At 36.9% G+C, this 21407-nt stretch overlaps 1 protein-coding gene across 2 annotated transcripts in view; it reads left to right on the top strand.

The window, feature by feature from the left end:
* The window catches only part of aldh1a3 (aldehyde dehydrogenase 1 family, member A3), a 21703-nt gene continuing 296 nt past the window's right edge, over nucleotides 1–21407 (top strand). The window contains exons 1-13 of one of the 2 annotated variants that reach the window (XM_058628517.1): nucleotides 1–379; nucleotides 6975–7079; nucleotides 8123–8263; nucleotides 10487–10616; nucleotides 12914–12975; nucleotides 14733–14861; nucleotides 15910–16023; nucleotides 16468–16570; nucleotides 16684–16868; nucleotides 19665–19829; nucleotides 20154–20311; nucleotides 20406–20480; nucleotides 21229–21407. The exon at nucleotides 21229–21407 is cut by the window's right edge and continues 296 nt beyond it. In XM_058628517.1, coding sequence (XP_058484500.1) covers nucleotides 8189–8263; nucleotides 10487–10616; nucleotides 12914–12975; nucleotides 14733–14861; nucleotides 15910–16023; nucleotides 16468–16570; nucleotides 16684–16868; nucleotides 19665–19829; nucleotides 20154–20311; nucleotides 20406–20480; nucleotides 21229–21298 — 1266 coding nt within the window. In that variant the 5' untranslated portion in view covers nucleotides 1–379; nucleotides 6975–7079; nucleotides 8123–8188 and the 3' untranslated portion in view covers nucleotides 21299–21407. Of the gene's footprint in view, nucleotides 380–4174; nucleotides 4322–6974; nucleotides 7080–8122; nucleotides 8264–10486; nucleotides 10617–12913; nucleotides 12976–14732; nucleotides 14862–15909; nucleotides 16024–16467; nucleotides 16571–16683; nucleotides 16869–19664; nucleotides 19830–20153; nucleotides 20312–20405; nucleotides 20481–21228 lie in introns of those variants that run through there. The other variant, XM_058628516.1, reaches the window with a different exon arrangement.

The following is a 21407-nucleotide window of genomic DNA, read 5'->3' as shown; positions in this document are numbered from 1 at the left end:
GCACGAGGACACTCAGGGCTTTAAAAAAGTTAAATGGCGGTGGTGCCGATTCACTCTGGATTCTGTTTTCTAGACTCAGTTTTTAAGATAAAAACATGTTTTACGACAGACAGAGGACAGACAGAGGACAGAGGACAGGGGAATGATGAGGACACTTTTCGGAAGCTAGCTACATGTAGCTGTTAGCCGCGGCGCTAGCGACAGCTAGCCTTTAGCTGTCAGCAGCTAACTAGCAGCTCATCAGCGTTTGCTGTTTGTGTCGCAGTTTACGGAACAGCGGGGATTGACGTTTAAAAGGACACAACGAGGGAATGATTGTTTGAAAGAAGAAGCTTCTCCTTCAGCTCAACTCACAACGTAAAGATCCATGAAGTGACAGGTGAGTTCTGCTGTTTTATCAAAGATAATTGTCACATTTGCTGCTGTGGGATAAATGACCTCATTTACCGTTGAAAATATAATTACTATAATATTTTTTATGCACGTTTTTCTCTCCTTGAGTGTGTTTTGTGTCCATTTACTGACGTCTGACATATTTGTTATGTAGAACTGGTTGTTGGTGATGAGTGTGATTGTAGTGTGGTTTCAGACAGTGTTGTTGACAGTGTTGTTGACAGTGGTGTTGACAGTGTTGTTGACAGTGATGTTGACAGTGTTGTTGACAGTGATGTTCACAGTGTTGTTGACAGTGTTGTTGACAGTGTTGTTGACAGTGATGTTGACAGTGTTGTTGACAGTGATGTTGACAGTGTTGTTGACAGTGATGTTCACAGTGTTGTTGACAGTGATGTTGACAGTGTTGTTGACAGTGATGTTGACAGTGATGTTGACAGTGTTGTTGTTGTTGACAGTGATGTTGACAGTGTTGTTGACAGTGATGTTGACAGTGATGTTGACAGTGTTGTTGACAGTGTTGTTGACAGTGATGTTGACAGTGGTGTTTACAGTGATGTTGACAGTGGTGTTTACAGTGTTGTTGACAGTGGTGTTGACAGTGTTGTTGACAGTGTTGTTGACAGTGATGTTGACAGTGTTGTTGACAGTGATGTTGACAGTGATGTTGACAGTGATGTTGACAGTGTTGTTGACAGTGGTGTTGACAGTGTTGTTGACAGTGGTGTTGACAGTGTTGTTTACAGTGTTGTTGACAGTGATGTTGACAGTGTTGTTGACAGTGGTGTTCACAGTGGTGTTTACAGTGGCGTTTACAGTGGTGTTGACAGTGTTGTTGACAGTGTTGTTGACAGTGTTGTTGACAGTGGTGTTGACAGTGTTGTTGACAGTGATGTTGACAGTGTTGTTTACAGTGTTGTTGACAGTGGTGACCAGCTGAGGCTCCATATTTTGCTATGAAACAGAAACCAAGTTTCTGTCTGAGTTCGGCTCTTTTTATCTTGTATATTTTTGCAACAAGTGGAGGACCAGTGCGTTCCCATCACGCTCTGAAAGGAGCCTTTGTTTGGCCGTGAACACCTGGACAGGGTTATCTCAGCGGTTCCCTCTCTTTCTGTGCGTCCAACTGCAGCAGCATGATTCAAAGTGCAGGCAGATAATAGACAGGCTGGGGAAAGTGCTTTAATTTTGAAGAGAAAGCAACAAACGGTGATGATGAACAGTTGGAGGTCACATCTATGGTCATGTGACGTCCTCCAGAGTCTGATTCCACAATTGAAACCAAAACCGGAGACTAGATGATCTTAAAATACACTAATAATAACTTTTCATTTCAGATAATACCTGCTTTATTCTTTTAAATGAATGATATTTACGTGTGTTACAGTCACATTGACTATAAATGTGGTCAAATTCTGCTGTAACACAAATAATTAGACTTAAAATGAAACAAGTATCAATGCAACAGCCTTTTAAAACCAGGAAAAGTAATCACAGATACTTAAACATGATGTGATCCAAGAGCACCATATATAGATATTATATCCATATACTGATCAGAGCTCGATGCAGGTTTATCATCTTTGTGCTCATTTGTTTCATGTCATCTGTAGTTTGACCACATGCTCATCACGTCCTGAACTCTGAGCTGTGACTGATGAACGACTGAACAAAGACAAACTCTCCTCCACATGTAGTCTGCTCATGAACTGACTGCTCAGTGATTGTAACCGGCCTTGAAGCCTGCAGATGGGACTGTATCACTGGAAGGTGTGCAGTGCCAATTAGTGTGAGCAGCCAAGCCTGGTAGAAGAGAGGTCACCTGACTCCACTTTCCCACGACAGGCTGATCTCCCAACTCTCAGTTAGCGGATAGGCAGAGTGAAATTTGTCAGAGTTACCAGGGTCCTGGGTGGAACACATCGTCAGGTGTATCGTGAATGAATGAATTCTCTCTCTAGTAATGTAAAACCTAAATGCAGTTGTTGGATTTCTGTGAAATATCCAGTCTAACCATAAAAATAAATACATATCTATAAAAGAGTAATTATAGAAAGAATAAATGAGCAGTACGAAGCCATTTAAAAGACATTTCAAAGCTTATGGGAGCAGTGGCAGAAGTTAGCCACCAGGGGGCGACTCTGCTGCTTGTTTCAATGAACATTTATGGTAAAATAAAGTCGGTACACATGTTGCTGAGGAGGAAACGGTGTCTGTCTCTAGTTTTAGCTCTTCTTCAATAGAACATGATACAGTCAATTATCTTCACATTTAGAGGAAAATAGATGTGATTGACTCAAACAAGCTTCTTAAATGTGAATATTAGTTTTCAGGTTTGACAAACAATGATCGACATTTTATGGACTGAAAAACAAATTGGCTAATGGAGAAAATTATCATTACACACAGTCCCAGTATTGTCCAGTAGGAGCCTGGTTCCAAGTAATGGCTCTGAAATTCACAATGTCTATTTGGAGAGTCTGAACATACTGAAGATGGACTGGTAAACTTAAAGACAACCAGTGTCGACCTGGTTCTGGTGTAGAAGAGGTGAACTAAAAAGACAAAATGTCCTTATTAAAAGGACATGTGAGGGCCACATTTCAGTTAGTCTGACAAAACAACTCATGTCGTTCAGAGCAGGTTTCTGAGGGATTTGCATGAGCCTGGGCCTGTGTTTTGCATCACACGCACACACGTACACACACACACACACACGTACGTACACACACACACACACACACCCCTCTCTCATTAGAAAGTGTTAGAAAGCTGCTGAAGTGAGAAATGAGCCTGTGAAAGCTGGTTGTCCTCATTAAACTTTGACATAAAGGGTGAGAAGAAGCGATGAAGGGGAAACAGTAGCAGCCTGTGCATGAGTGTGTGTGTGTGTGTGTGTGTGTGTGTGTGTTTGGAGTGAGCGCACAGCTTTGTTCCTCACAACAAAAGTGTTTGTTTGCATGTGTCCAGTTCCATTTGGCTTCACCAGGCCCCAGGTGCAAAAAGACCAACTTCACCGCGATAACACCGTTGAGACGTCGATAAACAGCCCGTGTTCACTCCTGCTCAGTCGATGCAGTCACATTCAAACCGGCGTAATCCTGCTTTAAATGACTTTCTCAGCGGAATGTATTCACTCCTGGGAAAAATGAGTGCAGTGCACGCAGGAGAGATCAGTGAGATTGTAGGAGTTGACTATATTCATGGAGGAGCATCACGCAGAACTTCTGCTGAAATATAATCCAGCTGACAAAAGCTGCTGCTTCAGATGTTAAACGAGACAACTGTCATGAGTTAAAAGATGAGTCAATTTAATGTAATGATGATATACATTTTTATACATGTTTCACTTTTAGCAACTTAACGAAAGACTCACCTCATAAAATCTACGTCACTTTAAGTTTACAATATGTTCAGAACGTGTCTTTGTCTTTCCCACAGGAAACTGACGTTTGTAAACCACTCACTCTCCCACACCAAAGTCCAGAGAGAAAAGCAGTGATTTTCAGGATCTGTTGATCCACTGCTGCCGACATCACTAATAAGTTCTAATGTCTTATTTTGTCACTTCAGTGTTTGAAATCCAATGTTCAGATTGACCTCAGTGACACAAAGTGACCACACGAGGCAGCAGAGGACCAGCCGCTCCTGTTGTAAAATCACTGATTACCAAGCTCTCAGCTCAGATAAGAGCCCTTGATATTTGATAGGGGTGGAGCTATGTAAGGAGGAGTCTTGCTCTCTGCTATAAAAACCAAAAGTCCAGTGCTGATGCTGACAGTGACCGTGTGTGACTGTGTGAATGTGTGTGTGAGGAGAAGTCAGAATGGCACAGAACGGAATCTCAGAGAATGAAGAGAGAGAGAGAGAAGGAAACATGGCAGCGCTGCCTCAACCTGTCACTGTCCACCAGGTCACACACACACAGGTGAGAGGCTGAGGGAGGGGTGAGGAGGAGATCGCAATAAATGCAGTGGAGTTGTAAGTGGATTGTGGTTAATGGAGAAAATCTTTCATATTTCATTTGAATGATTTGAAAACGCTGTGAACGAGTGATTTATTGTGCCACAAGAGGGCACTGCATCTTTTCACTCATTCCAAGATTTCATGACATTTCGATTTAAGATTCTTGTTTATTCCACAGAAAAATGATGGATCCTATCTTCAGTACAACAACATATTGTTACTAACTTTATGAATGTGTTTGTAACACTATTTTTGTACGTTTTTCTTAATATTTCATAAGTTGTTTCTAATGTTGGTAAGACATTTTTGTAATGGTAACGTAATGTTTATAAAGTTAGTAACAAGTTTTTTGGAACATTAGTAACATCATTTTGTAACACTAGTAACTTAATGTTTATAAAGTTAGTAACAAGTTTTTTGGAACATTAGTAACTTAATGTTTGTAAAGTCAGTAACAAGTTTTTTGTAACATTAGTAACTTAATGTTTGTAAAGTCAGTAACAAGTTTTTTGTAATATTAGTAACTTAATGTTTGTAAAGTCAGTAACAAGTTTTTTGTAACATTAGTAACTTAATGTTTGTAAAGTTAGTAACAAGTTTTTTGTAACATTAGTAACTTAATGTTTGTAAAGTTAGTAACAAGTTTTTTGTAACATTAGTAACTTAATGTTTGTAAAGTTAGTAACAAGTTTTTTGTAACATTAGTAACTTAATGTTTGTAAAGTTAGTAACAAGTTTTTTGTAACATTAGTAACTTAATGTTTGTAAAGTTAGTAACAAGTTTTTTGTAACATTAGTAACTTAATGTTTGTAAAGTTAGTAACAAGTTTTTTGTAACATTAGTAACTTAATGTTTGTAAAGTTAGTAACAAGTTTTTTGTAACATTAGTAACTTGATGTTTGTAAAGTTAGTAACAAGTTTTTTGGAACATTAATAACTTGATGTTTGTAAAGTCAGTAACAAGTTTTTTGGAACATTAGTAACTTAATGTTTGTAAAGTCAGTAACAAGTTTTTTGGAACATTAGTAACTTAATGTTTGTAAAGTCAGTAACAAGTTTTTTGGAACATTAGTAACTTAATGTTTGTAAAGTCAGTAACAAGTTTTTTGTAACATTAGTAACTTAATGTTTGTAAAGTTAGTAACAAGTTTTTTGTAACATTAGTAACTTAATGTTTGTAAAGTTAGTTACAAGTTTTTTGTAACATTAGTAACTTAATGTTTGTAAAGTCAGTAACAAGTTTTTTGTAACATTAGTAACTTAATGTTTGTAAAGTTAGTAACAAGTTTTTTGTAACACTAGTAACTTAATGTTTGTAAAGTCAGTAACAAGTTTTTTGGAACATTAGTAACTTAATGTTTGTAAAGTTAGTAACAAGTTTTTTGTAACACTAGTAACTTAATGTTTGTAAAGTCAGTAACAAGTTTTTTGGAACATTAGTAACTTAATGTTTGTAAAGTCAGTAACAAGTTTTTTGTAACATTAGTAACTTAATGTTTGTAAAGTTAGTAACAAGTTTTTTGTAACACTAGTAACTTAATGTTTGTAAAGTTAGTAACAAGTTTTTTGGAACATTAGTAACTTAATGTTTGTAAAGTCAGTAACAAGTTTTTTGTAACATTAGTAACTTAATGTTTGTAAAGTTAGTAACAAGTTTTTTGTAACATTAGTAACTTAATGTTTGTAAAGTCAGTAACAAGTTTTTTGTAACATTAGTAACTTAATGTTTGTAGAGTTAGTAACAAGTTTTTGTAACATTAGTAACTTAATGTTTGTAAAGTTAGTAACAAGTTTTTTGTAACATTAGTAACTTAATGTTTGTAAAGTTAGTAACAAGTTTTTTGTAACATTAGTAACTTAATCTTTGTAAAGTCAGTAACAAGTTTTTTGTAACATTAGTAACTTAATGTTTGTAAAGTTAGTAACAAGTTTTTGTAACATTAGTAACTTAATGTTTGTAAAGTCAGTAACAAGTTTTTTGTAACATTAGTAACTTAATGTTTGTAAAGTTAGTAACAAGTTTTTTGTAACATTAGTAACTTAATGTTTGTAAAGTTAGTAACAAGTTTTTTGTAACATTAGTAACTTAATGTTTGTAAAGTTAGTAACAAGTTTTTTGTAACATTAGTAACAAAGAATGAATGTTTGTCAGTGTTTGTTGACTCAACTCAAAATGGCCAAAATGAAAAAGGTGCAGATTATTAGCAACAGCATTTGTTTGTCTTTGAAATACGATAAATGCACAGTATGTCATATCTGAGTCAGGCTTATCTTAACGTGCATCGAACAGAATATAAAGCAACGATCATGTTGCGATCAGTGATATCAAAGCTATCGGGTTACACAGAGTGCTGCATTCATGGTCACTGATACTGTAGGAGTCTTAGAGGGTCATTTTTTTTTGTTCCACAAGACTCTATTTAAATCTGGCTTTAAAGAAATACTTGTTTTGTTTGTCTTTTTCAAGTTGCTGATATTTTCTTGTGGATTGTCATTTTGTTTTGTCTTTGCTCAGTGATTTTGTTGTTGTGTATTGTGTGAAATGGATCAATGTTCTGTGTCTAAAGATAAATTCATTTCATATCACAAACACTGTCACTCTGTCTTCTCACAGATTTTTATCAATAATGAGTGGCACACGTCCTGCTCAGGAAAGTCCTTTCCCTCCTTTAACCCTGCGACAGGAGACAAAATCTGTGACGTGGAAGAAGCAGACAAAGTAAGAAGACAGTCCTCACACGTCTGTCCAGCTTTTATCACTTTATAATATTATTCCATCATACACAGGACATCCTGAGAGCTAATGGGAACGTGTTGAAATGAACGTTGGCATATTTATCATGCAGAATATTTTCTACTTTCTGTCACTTTTCAGCTTCTTAAATGTGAATATTTTCTATTTTCGTTGCTCCATAAAACAAAGAAATCATTCAAACTCAATCAAAACAAGATTTGAGAATTTCCAGGTTTGACAAACTCTGATCAATGTTTCCTGACATTTCAGCTCATTATTATTAATATTTTATAACACCAGTATTAGTTGATTATCATCACTGGTATTTTATTATATAATTGTTTACACTGTTTATGTATAAGTATATTAATAGAATAGTACTCATGCCATCATTATCAGACTTGTCACATCTCGTCTATTACAATCAGTAATTATTTACTTATTGTCTTTTTCATTGATTACTATCACTTTCTTGTTTGTTAAATGATAATAATCATAATGATAATAATAATAGTAACGATAATAGGTTTACATCTATAGCTGCGTTTGAAAACTGGGTTTACAAAGTGCTTTCACAGAACACATTAATGAACAAGACGACAGACAAGAGACACACAAAAGTACCATAATAGTAATCAAATATTAAAATAAAAAATAATAACTGAGAATCAATAAAGCGTCTTTATCTTTGCTGTGAACCAACAACAAATGTTACATTCACACATGGGCAAAAACACAGCGAAATGTACTTAAGCATCCAACTAATACATGTATAATACTAAACTCATGGAGTAGCATGTGCTCTGAGGACGTCATCACATGGATTCAAAGAAAGTTTTTAAAATTAAAGTATTTTCATCATCTCATTTAGTATGTCATTGTCTGCCGTAACATTTTCATCTTCCTCTAACGTTTGACCTGATCACAGACGTGAAAATGACCACGTGGACGTGCTGGAGGACATCTGACCTGACAGGAGACATCTTTGTGTCCTCCTGTCTCGTATGTTTTATGTTTATTCTACATAGGAGGACGTGGACAAGGCCGTGGAGGCGGCCAAGGCGGCCGTGCAGAGAAGTTCTCCGTGGAGGAGAATGGACGCGTCCAGTCGTGGGAAGCTGCTGCACAAACTGGCTGACCTGATCGAGAGAGACCGACTCCTGCTCGCGGTGAGCTCGTTCACTTTGTGTGTGTGTGTGTGTGTGTGTGTGTATACATATATATATATATATATATATATATATATATAAATATGAAATAATAGGACGTGACGGGCGTGAGACTGCAACACACTCTAAAATAAGTTGGGACAGTTTGTGAAAGTGAACCGGTTACTTTGGAAAATCATTGTCACGTGACCACAGTTCACCGCCGTGTCAAGAAAAGTCTCACCACAGTATAAACATGTCAATCTGTGGGGGTCTGTCCCACACTCGAGGATTTTAAAGAAGAATGTTTAATAGTTCTGGTTTGACTGTGTGAGGTCTCACCATCACATTCATTCACCGTCGTTATTGTTATTATTATTATTATAGTTACAGTAATCATGATTATATCTGGAACTAAGACGACGTCTGCGTCCGTCCTCCGTTTGTTTTTCATAAACTCATTCAACACACACTAGTTTATAGAGAGATACAGCGCCACCTACGCAGGCCGAGTCACACATTTTGTCGTCCACATGTAAACTCAGACTCTGTAAATTGTCTGATTGTCTGTCTTAGTCAGACTACGACCTTAGTCTGATTAAACTCTGACTGTAAACGGACTGAGTGTTGTAAGGTGCGCCCTCTGCTGGATTCTAAGTGGTACTACCAGTGGGAGCATTTTGAGCACATAATTAGTTTGAACTTGAACCTTACATAAATAATATAATATGATAAAATAATACAGACTTTTGAATAAAGAGTGACGGGCGTGGAGGCCTGGTGTTTTCTTTAGAATCCTAATCCAGTCTGATTTCACAGCTGCACTTTGATGTTCAGACTCTGTCTGACATGTAGGACTGTGGTGAAATGAAGATCCAGGTTCTAATAACCTATGATTACCCTCTGAGTCACAGATGCTGAATATAAGAACCCACGTCGCCTGAAGAATCTTTATTTTACTGACACACTTTTCATCATCATCTTCACCACAAAGGCCATGTGATTTTACTGGACACACACACACACACACACTCTATATGTGTGTGTGTTGATCTGAATAGATTCAAACTCATCGCAGTTTGAATCCGTCCTCCAGGAAGGGCATTTAGGATGATTGGTTGTTGCACCGCGACCAGAGACGCTGGTTATTTTGAGTTTATTTCCTTATTTTGTGTGGAAGCCCGCGGTAAAGCCTGGAGCGGAGTTTTGAGTTGTTGTTTTGTGGTGGCGCATGTACTGGACTGAACTGCGGTATTGGGGAATACTGGAATGGACTTTTCCTGAATGAACTGAACTGAGTTTTCTTCTTCTTTTTTTGTTTACATACATATACATATATATATATACATATATATATATGTATATATATATATATATTTGTGTATATATTGTGAAAATCGCATTGTTGTAGTTTATTGCTGTGTTTGATATGCATGGTTATTATTTTGTGTGGGTTGACTAACTTATTTTTTTGTTCTGTTTTATTTTACTTTGTCAGACTTGACTCTGACTGGCACCCCAAAAATTAAATCTAGTCAAACCCGCTACAAAAAGTGGCACCCCAGATATCTGGATAAATTAAAAATAAAAAAAATGAAAAATGTTTTGCCACCCTCTTCAATCAACCCTTAATAACTGCTGCTTCATTTAAATCATTGCTCATTTATTTGTTCATGTAGTTGATTAGTTTGTTATTTCTGTGCCGTGTCTGTGTGACATCATGTTATTATAATACATTTTATTCCAGTGCAGTTGTGTATTTTCATATTTCTCTGATGTATATGTGAACATTGTTTATTTAATTATTGTTGTATGAGCAGAGGGGTAAATGAAATACATAAAACAATTTTTATGAAACAAAAACTTGACCAATTAATAATATTATTGACATTCAGGCTGCAGCAATGAACCATTACTAAATGAATCATCAACTCATTTTATAATCAATTCATCTTTCACTTTTAATTATTTAAGCCAGTTTCTGTCATTTTTCAGCTTCCTAAATGTGAATATTTCTTGGTTTCTTTGAATTCATCCAAACTCAATCATTTTGGTTTGTAGACAAAAACGAGACGTTTGAGAACATCACTATTTCCAAAGTTGACAAACACTGATTAATAAACGATGACACAATTATTATTGGAGAAAATAATGGACAGATGAATCGATGATGCATTAAACAGGTGCATAATAGTTTTGATGTGGATTGACGCTGTGTTGAAAGTTGTCTTCCTGATTCTTCAGACTCTGGAGACTCTGGACACGGGGAAGCCCTTCCTGCAGTCCTTCTTCATTGACCTGGACGGAAGCATCAAAACCCTCCGTTACTACGCTGGCTGGAGCGACAAGATCCACGGCAAGAGTCTGCCTGTAGGTGAGTCAACGACTCGTCAGTGTGAGACCCTGTGATGGACCCGGGTTCTTCTCATGGAGCCACTAAGAGCTGCATCCGCATCCGAAAAAAAGAGCAGACCGTATTAATGATCAGCGTGTGTGAAAAGCCTAGACGAGAAAAGTAGACGTCCTCCATTATTTTTGTCATTTCCTCTTCGTAGTTGTCGCTCTGTCAGTCAGTGATTGTAGCTGCTGGTCCTCTGCTGCCTCGTGTGGTCACTTTGTGTCACTGAGGTTAATCTGAACGTTGGATTAGTGATGCACAGTCAGTCAGTATTTACATTAACAAAGAAGAATAAGATCCTTTCTGGTGTGTGGAGTTATCGGCTTTCTCACCACTAGATGTCACTAATTTGTTCACACTGGACCTTTGTGTATTTGACATTGAAACAGAATGTGTGTGTTCTGTGGTTCAATCACTTTTAAATTCTTACACACTTTAAGATAATTGAGATAATTAGAAGCTCTGGACACGCTTTTGTCTTTCACATGTCACTGAGTCTGTGACCAGCGCACAGCTGGAGGTTAATGACAACAGAGCAACTGTGTGTTAACCTGGCTCAGGATTGTCCTCAGCCCTGGGTGGTGTCTCATTCAGCCACAGTCTGGACTCTGTAGGACTTTAGTTAGACTAAACACGCCGGCCGTTTCCTCCTGATTACATCCCAATGGAGCGCTGAGAGACGCTCGGTGAAGAGGAAGAGGCTGCGATAGTGATCAGTGAGGTGCAACCATCAGTGCTGGCTCAGCGCCTCACTAACCCAGCAGTCAGTCAGAGTCACTCATGTGCACAATCACAACGGATTATCAGTGTTTCATTATTCAATTTAGGGCGATTATGCGATAAATCCAGTACTAAATTAACCGATTGACCTCTTTACAAACGTCATAGGTATCAGATATAATCCAGGGGTGGGTGGTGACATGTCGTGCCATAAATAATAGAAGATGGAGTTTACAGCGGGTTAATGAGGAAGAAAACTACGAGATGCTCCATCCACACTCATGACCTCTGACCTTTCTCTATGCCCTCCTAACTCCTCACACACGTACAGACAGATATCTTCATGTGTCACTACAGCATCGTTGTATGGTGATATGTAATCTATCCAGTCACATGACGCCCACAGCTCTGTAGTGCATGATGAACACATGAACTGCTCAGCAGCTTCCTGTGAGACACTTTTCATGAATGAGCTTCAGTGATGTGCAGATGCTTCACTCAGGAAACTGGAGAAGGTCAGAGCTGAGTGTGTGTGTGAGGATTAAAGCTGCAGAAATACCTGCTCCTCTGCTTCTCTTGTCATAGTGACCCTGTTTTGTTATAGTGTTAAATGTTTGACCTCCTTTTTTTCCAGTTAGACTGCACTGGGATTGGCCACTTCCTTGCACGTGATGCTACACATTTAGTTGAGACTGTAAACAGAGAATCAGGTCACATGATGATTGTGCAATTATTGATCAATCATGGAACTTAAATAATTGTACCCTTTTCATATCATAAGCATAGTTCTGTTCTGTGTATAGAACAGAACTATGTTTACTCATTTTAATTCACTCACTGCTTAGGCCAGGGGTTTTATTCCTGTTTATATTATGTATCTACCAATGTTTCATTGGTAGTTTTTCAGATATTTTGATTGTATGTAGTTCTTATTCTGATTTTTTATACCCTATTTTATTATTATCATATATTCATACCTCTATTGTTTAGCTTAGCAAAAGAATCTGTAATGAAACCTAATGATTCATCAAGTATTATTGTTTCTGAAGTTTAAAAAAAAAAGAAAGAAAAGATGTTGCATAGAATCAGCTTGTTTGGACAAACCTTCTCCTGTTGTCGGGTTCTCAGTTTGTTAGCTGATGCCACACAATCCCACAATGCAACAGTCGAACCCAAAGCAACTCCATTTTGGCAGGAAACGTCGCCGTTCACATCCATAGACATAAATATATATGTATATAAGTAGATTTGAACTTTGAACTGAGAGACTGCCTGCCAAATAATGAGCTGTTCTACAAATCTAGCAACACATTGCCTGCCAAATAATGAGCTGTTCTATAAATCTAGCAACACATTGCCTGCCAAATAATGAGCTGTTCTATAAATCTAGCAACACATTGCCTGCCAAATAATGAGCTGTTCTATAAATCTAGCAACACATTGCCTGCCAAATAATGAGCTGTTCTATAAATCTAGCAACACATTGCCTGCCAAATAAGATGAGAAGAAGTGTTAGTTTGATGTGATGTAACCATGTGTTTCCTTTGTTACAGATGAAAGCTTCATGTGTTTAACCAAACACGAGCCTGTCGGTGTGTGTGGAGCCATCATTCCTGTAAGACTTTATATTACCTGCATATCTACGTGTGTAATGTCTACATTACTGTGTGCAATGGTGCGTGTGTTTCTGTGGAAACATGTTAACATATTCACTCAGTCTGATTACATTAACCTGATACATGTTTTGACTGTGTGTATGTAGTCGGCGCCCCCTGCTGCTGAGACACAGAGGCTCACTGTCACTGAAAACAAGAGTCATATATAAAAACTGATTTTAGCCACAAGGAACTTTTGTAACAAGAACATAAGGAAACTGAAGCTTGTAAAGCACCCCCCCCCCCCCCCCACACACACACACACACACACACACACTCACACTCCCCCCCCCCCCCGCCCCCACACACACCCCCACTGCTGCCTCCATCACTAAGTTCAAATGTCTTATTTTGTCACGTCACTGTTTGAAATCCAACGTTCAGATTGAGCTCAGTGACACAAAGTGACCACACGTGTGTGTGTGTGTGTGTGTGTGTGTAACAGTGAGATAAAGACGTGATCATGTGATCAGTGCTGAGTGTGTCTGTAGCTCTTTCAACCATACTTGAAAAAAAACAACATCAAAACTCAGCCCTTGCCTTAAAGGCTTATTCAAACCTGTGCAGAATGAAACTTAATCTTAATCTTTGCTCTCTCTGAACAAGACCTCGTCTCTGTTAATCCCTTCAGGGGAACACACAGTCTCAATCCTGTGCTGCTTGGATTTACTTTCACACACTGGAATATATGTTTTTTTGTCTTTTGATAATAACTTGATCAGATTCAGGGCGGGGCAGCGTATCGTCTTTCACTCAGTCATGGATGCCCACAGACAGACGGCGTGACAGAACATAAGCCTGGAAACTCTAAAGCTGCTTTGGCAACAAAGGAACAAAACGGCTGTTGTTTGACATGAGAGATTATATCATAAAAGTGAAATTTATACTGAAGAACGTTGTGTAATTACAGAAAGTACTGCTGGCACACACACATACACACACACGAGGACAAACAGGAAACCACCATCCACACATGTGATCCTCGGATCCTTTTTTGTTTGGTTTTGTGAGAGCGTCACAATACAGTGCTTACTTTCACTCCAATAACACACAATGGTATTTCCGCCATTCACAATTGAAATGTTTCCATACAAGAAACAAAATACACAAAGACAAATGAAAGTATATTTGAGAATTGGGAAAGATAGACGTGTATATAAAAGAGCAAATAAAGTAAAGTCTACCAGGATGTACACAGTGTTTCCAAAGTGTCACGATTGACACGCAGCACTCTCTGTCCAACACAGAAAACAAACGACCTCTTTCTCAGCTTCGTCTGATGAATTCTAACCTGGTGGATTGTCTCGTGCGTTTCCTCCACAACATCCAACAAGTGATGAAGAGCATTTAAAACAAAGTTGTGAGGGTGTGTGTGTGTCACTGATCTATATAACAGCAAACCAGAAAATAGCTGAAAAATCCAAAAACACTCGATTTTCATTTAGTAATCGATCATTGATCAACTCATTTAGTAATTGTTTCCGCCTTAAATAACAGTAACTGAACGGTTCCTCGTGAACGTTGTGTGGTGCTAGAGAGTCCACCTATAAAGAGTAATGTTAGAGACCCTCAAAGCCTCATTAACTATACTGTATATATATATAACTTTATTACAGAGACGTAAAGATAAGACTGAAAATAAACATGATTTGTTACTGCTAAATGTAATGGAATGATTTAACTAACGCTTTGTTTGTTGTTTGTTGTTTTGTTTCAGTGGAATTTTCCTCTGCTGATGTTCATGTGGAAGATCGCCCCGGCTCTGTGCTGTGGAAACACTGTGGTCATCAAACCTGCCGAGCAGACGCCGCTCACCGCACTGTACACCGCGTCACTCATCAAAGAGGTCAGAGGTCACAGTGTCAACACGTGTGTCACACGTACGGCTGCAACCTTATTACTAAATCAACTGTTTTGATCATCGATTAAACAGAGTGTTTTTAGTCATTCAAACCAGTTTGGGATTTTTCAGCTTCTTCAACGTGATTATTTTCTACTTTCTGTGACATATTTGTGTATATATACATGTACATGTATATATATATATATATATATATACATGTGTATCAGAGGTTGCGCTAGACTTTTTCATTGTCTGTCATTTTGAGTGACAGGGTCATAAAAATCCCGTCATAATCCATTTTTACCGGTCACTTTAAATGATAATAATGACATATTCAATTGCTTTGTTCATATTGCAGTGGAATATGAACAGTTCACCTGTGGCCTAAACGCACAGTCTCACACCTTCCTCCTGGTCCACATGGACTTAAATGGCGTGCCTGCTTGTGCGTAGTTGCGCGTGGTAGGAAATCCCGCAACATGCGCTCCTTCTGCACCAGTGGATCAGCTGCAGCGGTCACAGACGCGCTCCAAAGCCTCCTGTCCATAGCTCTTTAACACGCTGTCAGCACTACAAGGATAGCGAGATGCATTGAGTACGGTGTCCAGGTCAGAAATGATGCTCAGATTCTCCGATGGGAATCTTTATTTTGTCGCACAACATTTTTCTATCCGCCCTCCTCAGCCAGGAGAACTCCCGCTCCCACTGAACTCGCCTCACCTCCTTACTGCCGCTGAGGCCAAGGGCTGAGTTTGTCCTTCATCTGCATCTATCCCTCTTTTTTCACCTCTTTTAGAAAACATAGTTTTTAGGGCTGTGAATTGCAATCTGTCAAAATGACGGATGGCTCTCAGATTTTTCCGTCACCAAAAGGTGACGGAAAATATTCGGTTAACGCGACCCCAGATGTGTATATATATATATATACATATATACACATATATACATACATATACACACGTGTGTGTGTATATATACATATATATGTATATATATATGTATATATATATATATGTAAATGACTGACGTGTTGTGTGGCTCACATGTTCAGGCAGGTTTTCCTCCCGGAGTGGTGAACGTTGTTCCGGGTTTTGGTCCGACAGCAGGAGCAGCCATCGCTGAACACATGGACGTCGCCAAAGTGGCTTTTACTGGTTCTACTGAGGTTATAGTCAACTTAAATTATTATTTGACATTCCATGATAATAGCTCAATGAAAATATTCATGATATTTCCATATGGAAAGTATTTATGATACAAAATTATTCTTTAAATGACAACATTTTTACAGATATATAAAATTAAATCAGAAAATTAAATCAAACATGTAAATTGTAGTTAAAACACATAACTAACCTACCATGTACAACACACACTGTGTCCACTTGGTCAGTTTTCATCACGCGCCGCATGTGGGCCACGGGCCGCATGTTTGAGATCTCTGAGGCTTAGCTGTCGTCTGATTGTATTTAGATCATAATACTTCATGAATCCCTGCAGAGAAGTTGGTTGTGTTACATTTTCTCCTCTCCAGAATTAAAATAACATATAATTATTGTGTGTGTGTGTGTGTGTGTGTGTGTGTGTGTGTATGCACGTGCGTGCGCAGGTGGGTCAGCTGATCAAAGAAGCAGCAGCCAAAAGTAATCTGAAGAGAGTGACTCTGGAGCTGGGAGGAAAGAACCCCTGCATCGTGTTTGCTGACTCTGACTGTAAGTTTAGCTGTCACTCACTCACTCACTCATATACCCACCCACCCACCCACTCACTCACTCACTTGTGTGTGTGTGTGTGTGTGTGTGTGTGCGTGCGTGCGTGCGTGCAGTGCAGATGGCGGTGGAGGAGACCCAGAAAGGAGCGTTCTATAACCAGGGTCAGTGCTGCACAGCTGCGTCTCGAGTGTTTGTGGAGGAAAGTATTTACGAGGACTTTGTGCGTCGCAGCGTTGAAAACGCCAAGAAGATCGTGATTGGAGACCCGCTCGACCCGCAGACGTCACATGGTCCACAGGTGTGTGTGACATCAGCATCACAGGACACGTGTCCTCATGTAGAGTTAGACGTGAGCAAAGACTCCAAAATATCTGGAATTGTCCTTAAAATTCACATGAGATATATATATATATATATATGACAACCTGATTCACTCACATAACTGTATATATAAACTCATTAGTTTAGTTATCATAACTCATGTAACTGTATATAAACTCATTAGTTTAGTTATCATAACTCATGTAACTGTATATATAAACTCATTAGTTTAGTTATCATAACTCATGTAACTGTATATATACACTTATTAGTTTAGTTAACTGTATATATAAACTCATTAGTTTAGTTATCATAACTCATGTAACTGTATATATACACTTATTAGTTAAGTTAACTGTATATATAAACTCATTAGTTTAGTTATCATAACTCATGTAACTGTATATATACACTTATTAGTTTAGTTATCATAACTTGTGTAACTGTATATAAACTCATTAGTTTAGTTATAACTGGTGTAACTGTATATAAACTCATTAGTTTAGTTATCATAACTCATGTAACTGTATATAAACTCATTAGTTTAGTTATAACTCATGTAACTGTATATAAACTCATTAGTTTAGTTATCATAACTCATGTAACTGTATATAAACTCATTAGTTTAGTTATCGTAACTCATGTAACTGTATATAAACTCATTAGTTTAGTTATCGTAACTCATGTAACTGTATATAAACTCATTAGTTTAGTGATCATAACTCATGTAACTGTATATAAACTCATTAGTTTAGTTATCATAACTCATGTAACTGTATATATAAACTCATTAGTTTAGTTATCATAACTCATGTAACTGTATATAAACTCTTTAGTTTAGTTAACTTTATATATAAACTCATTAGTTTAGTTATCATAACTCATGTAACTGTATATATACACTTATTAGTTTAGTTAACTGTATATATAAACTCATTAGTTTAGTTATCATAACTCATGTAACTGTATATATACACTTATTAGTTTAGTTATCATAACTTGTGTAACTGTATATAAACTCATTAGTTTAGTTATAACTGGTGTAACTGTATATAAACTCATTAGTTTAGTTATCATAACTCATGTAACTGTATATAAACTCATTAGTTTAGTTATAACTCATGTAACTGTATATAAACTCATTAGTTTAGTTATCGTAACTCATGTAACTGTATATAAACTCATTAGTCTAGTTAACTTTATATATAAACTCATTAGTTTAGTTATCGTAACTCATGTAACTGTATATAAACTCATTAGTTTAGTTATAACTCATGTAACTGTATATAAACTCATTAGTTTAGTTATCGTAACTCATGTAACTGTATATAAACTCATTAGTTTAGTGTAATTAGTTTATATGAACTCATTAGTTTAGTTATCATAACTTGTGTAACTGTATATAAACTCATTAGTTTAGTTAACTGTATATATGAACTCATTAGTTTAGTTATCATAACTCGTGTAACTGTATATAAACTCTTTAGTTTAGTTAACTGTATATATAAACTCATTAGTTTAGTTATCGTAACTCATGTAACTGTATATAAACTCATTAGTTTAGTTAACTGTATATATAAACTCATTAGTTTAGTTATCGTAACTCATGTAACTGTATATAAACTGTTTAGTTAACTTTATATATAAACTCATTAGTTTAGTTATCATAACTCATGTAACTGTATATAAACTCATTAGTTTAGTTAACTGTATATATAAACTCATTAGTTTAGTTATCATAACTCGTGTAACTGTATATAAACTCATTAGTTTAGTTAACTGTATATATAAACTCATTAGTTTAGTTATCATAACTTGTGTAACTGTATATAAACTCATTAGTTTAGTTAACTGTATATATGAACTCATTAGTTTAGTTATCATAACTTGTGTAACTGTATTTAAACTCATTAGTTTAGTTATCATAACTCGTGTAACTGTATATAAACTCATTAGTTTAGTTAACTGTATATATGAACTCATTAGTTTAGTTATCATAACTCGTGTAACTGTATATAAACTCTTTAGTTTAGTTAACTGTATATATAAACTCATTAGTTTAGTTATCATAACTTGTGTAACTGTATATAAACTCATTAGTTTAGTTATCATAACTCGTGTAACTGTATATAAACTCATTAGTTTAGTTAACTGTATATATGAACTCATTAGTTTAGTTATCATAACTCGTGTAACTGTATATAAACTCATTAGTTTAGCTAACTGTATATATGAACTCATTAGTTTAGTTATCATAACTCGTGTAACTGTATATAAACTCTTTAGTTTAGTTAACTGTATATATAAACTCATTAGTTTAGTTATCATAACTTGTGTAACTGTATATAAACTCATTAGTTTAGTTAACTGTATATATGAACTCATTAGTTTAGTTATCATAACTCGTGTAACTGTATATAAACTCATTAGTTTAGCTAACTGTATATATAAACTCATTAGTTTAGTTATCATAACTCGTGTAACTGTATATAAACTCATTAGTTTAGTTAACTGTATATATAAACTCATTAGTTTAGTTATCATAACTTGTGTAACTGTATATAAACTCATTAGTTTAGTTAACTGTATATATAAACTCATTAGTTTAGTTATCATAACTCGTGTAACTGTATATAAAGCCTCAGTTACAGTTGAGGCTGCAGTAGCACTGACACAGAGTGTCCAGCCAGGCTTCTGAGAACAGAACGTTGTTGTTGTTGTTGTTGTTGTTGTTGTTGCTGCTGCTGCTGTTATTGTCTTTGTTTGTGTGCAGATCGACCGACAGCAGTTTGAGAAGATCATGGATCTGATCGAGAGTGGGAAGAAGGAAGGAGCCAGGCTGGAGTTTGGAGGAGTTTCTGTGGAAGAGAAGAAACTCTTCATCCAACCAACCATCTTCTCTGCTGTCAAAGACCACATGACCATCGCTACACAGGAGGTGACCACTGTGTGTGTGTGTGTGTGTGTGTGTGTGTGTGTGTGTGTGTCCATGCGAACACGGCAAAGAAAAGATTGTTTATGTTTTATTACGTGACCTTAAATCTCTCTGTCACTTTTCTGTCTTTATAAAAACTCTTTTAAAAAATTATTTTAACTTTAACAGGCTTTCTTTCCTTTCCTTTTCTTTTCTTTTTTTTCTTTTCTTTTTTTTCTTTTCTTTTCTCTTCTTTCCTCACACTCAGAAATGGTTTGTATACTGTTGTGACAGAAGAATCCAGAGAGACTCAGTTGGACTGTTGTCCCTGTCCGTGTGTCCTCTCAGATCTTTGGTCCAGTGCAGTGTATCTTCAGCTTTAAGAGCCAGCAGGAGGCGATCGAGAGAGCCAACAGCTCGCAGTACGGGCTGGTGTCGGCGGTGTTCACCAGCAGCATGGACAGAGCTCTGTCCGTGTCCTCAGCTCTGGACAGTGGCACCGTGTGGTGAGTAACTAAACCTGGAAATAATTCTTCTTTTTCAGCTTCTTAAATGTGAATATTTTCTGGTTTCTTTGCTTTATTTTCTCTCTTTCTAAAGGATAAACTGTTACAACGCACTTCACGCCCAGTCACCGTTTGGAGGCTTTAAGATGTCGGGAAACGGACGAGAACTGTAAGAACACCACGTTTTTACTTCTGTTTCATTCACTGCTTTTCAAACATCTTCCTACATCTACATACATGTATCTACATACATGTACATGTATACATACATGTACATGTATGTAGATACTTTTACATACATGTACATGCATGTAGATACTTCTACATAATAATTAAATCATACAAACTTCACATTATTGGCCAAAGTTTTGATCATAAAAAAACAAAAATACATTTTCAGTATTTTCTAAATAGGATTCCATTGGACATTTATAAACAACACTGCCACCTGCTGGCTCAATGTCAAACTGAGGAAATTGGGTCAAAATGATGATGATGAGTAATAATAATAACAAATATATATGTAATTGTGTTTTTATGTTTTAATGTGTTTGTGTGGTGACACTTTATGTCCATAAGGTGAAGAACGTAACTATTTATTTTAATAGACGAGGAAGTCACAGGAAGAGAAGGCAATGTTTTCAAATATCGCAAATATTTTGGCTCATTTTATGCCAAATGTATTAACTGACAATTTATAAAAAGATGAAAAGATTTTACTGTGTTTGATAAAGTGACATCTAGTGGTGAGACTGCAGATGACTCCTCTGTCCACTCTCTGTAAACCTCTGTCTTATCCTACATAAGTGATTCTACTGTTTTAGACACAAGGAGGTGGAGCTAACAAAGTCAGGTCATGTGACCAAACGTCCACATTGTTTCCTGCTCTGACTTCCTGCTGTCGTCTCTTCTCTCAGTGGAGAATATGCTCTGGCTGAATATTCAGAGGTGAAAGCAGTGACCATCAAACTCAGAGGAACCATGTGAGAAGAACCTGAGACCACACACACACACACACACACACACGTCATCGCTGTCGCCATGGTGACAAAAGACTCCTGGTCAGTTTAAGTCTGTCATCTCTACGTCACATGAT

This window comes from Solea solea, chromosome 5, assembly GCF_958295425.1.
Source record: "Solea solea chromosome 5, fSolSol10.1, whole genome shotgun sequence".
NCBI classification, from domain to species: Eukaryota; Metazoa; Chordata; class Actinopteri; order Pleuronectiformes; family Soleidae; genus Solea; species Solea solea.
Note: the sequence above shows the minus strand (reverse complement) of the source record. Positions and strands in the feature narration are given on the sequence as shown.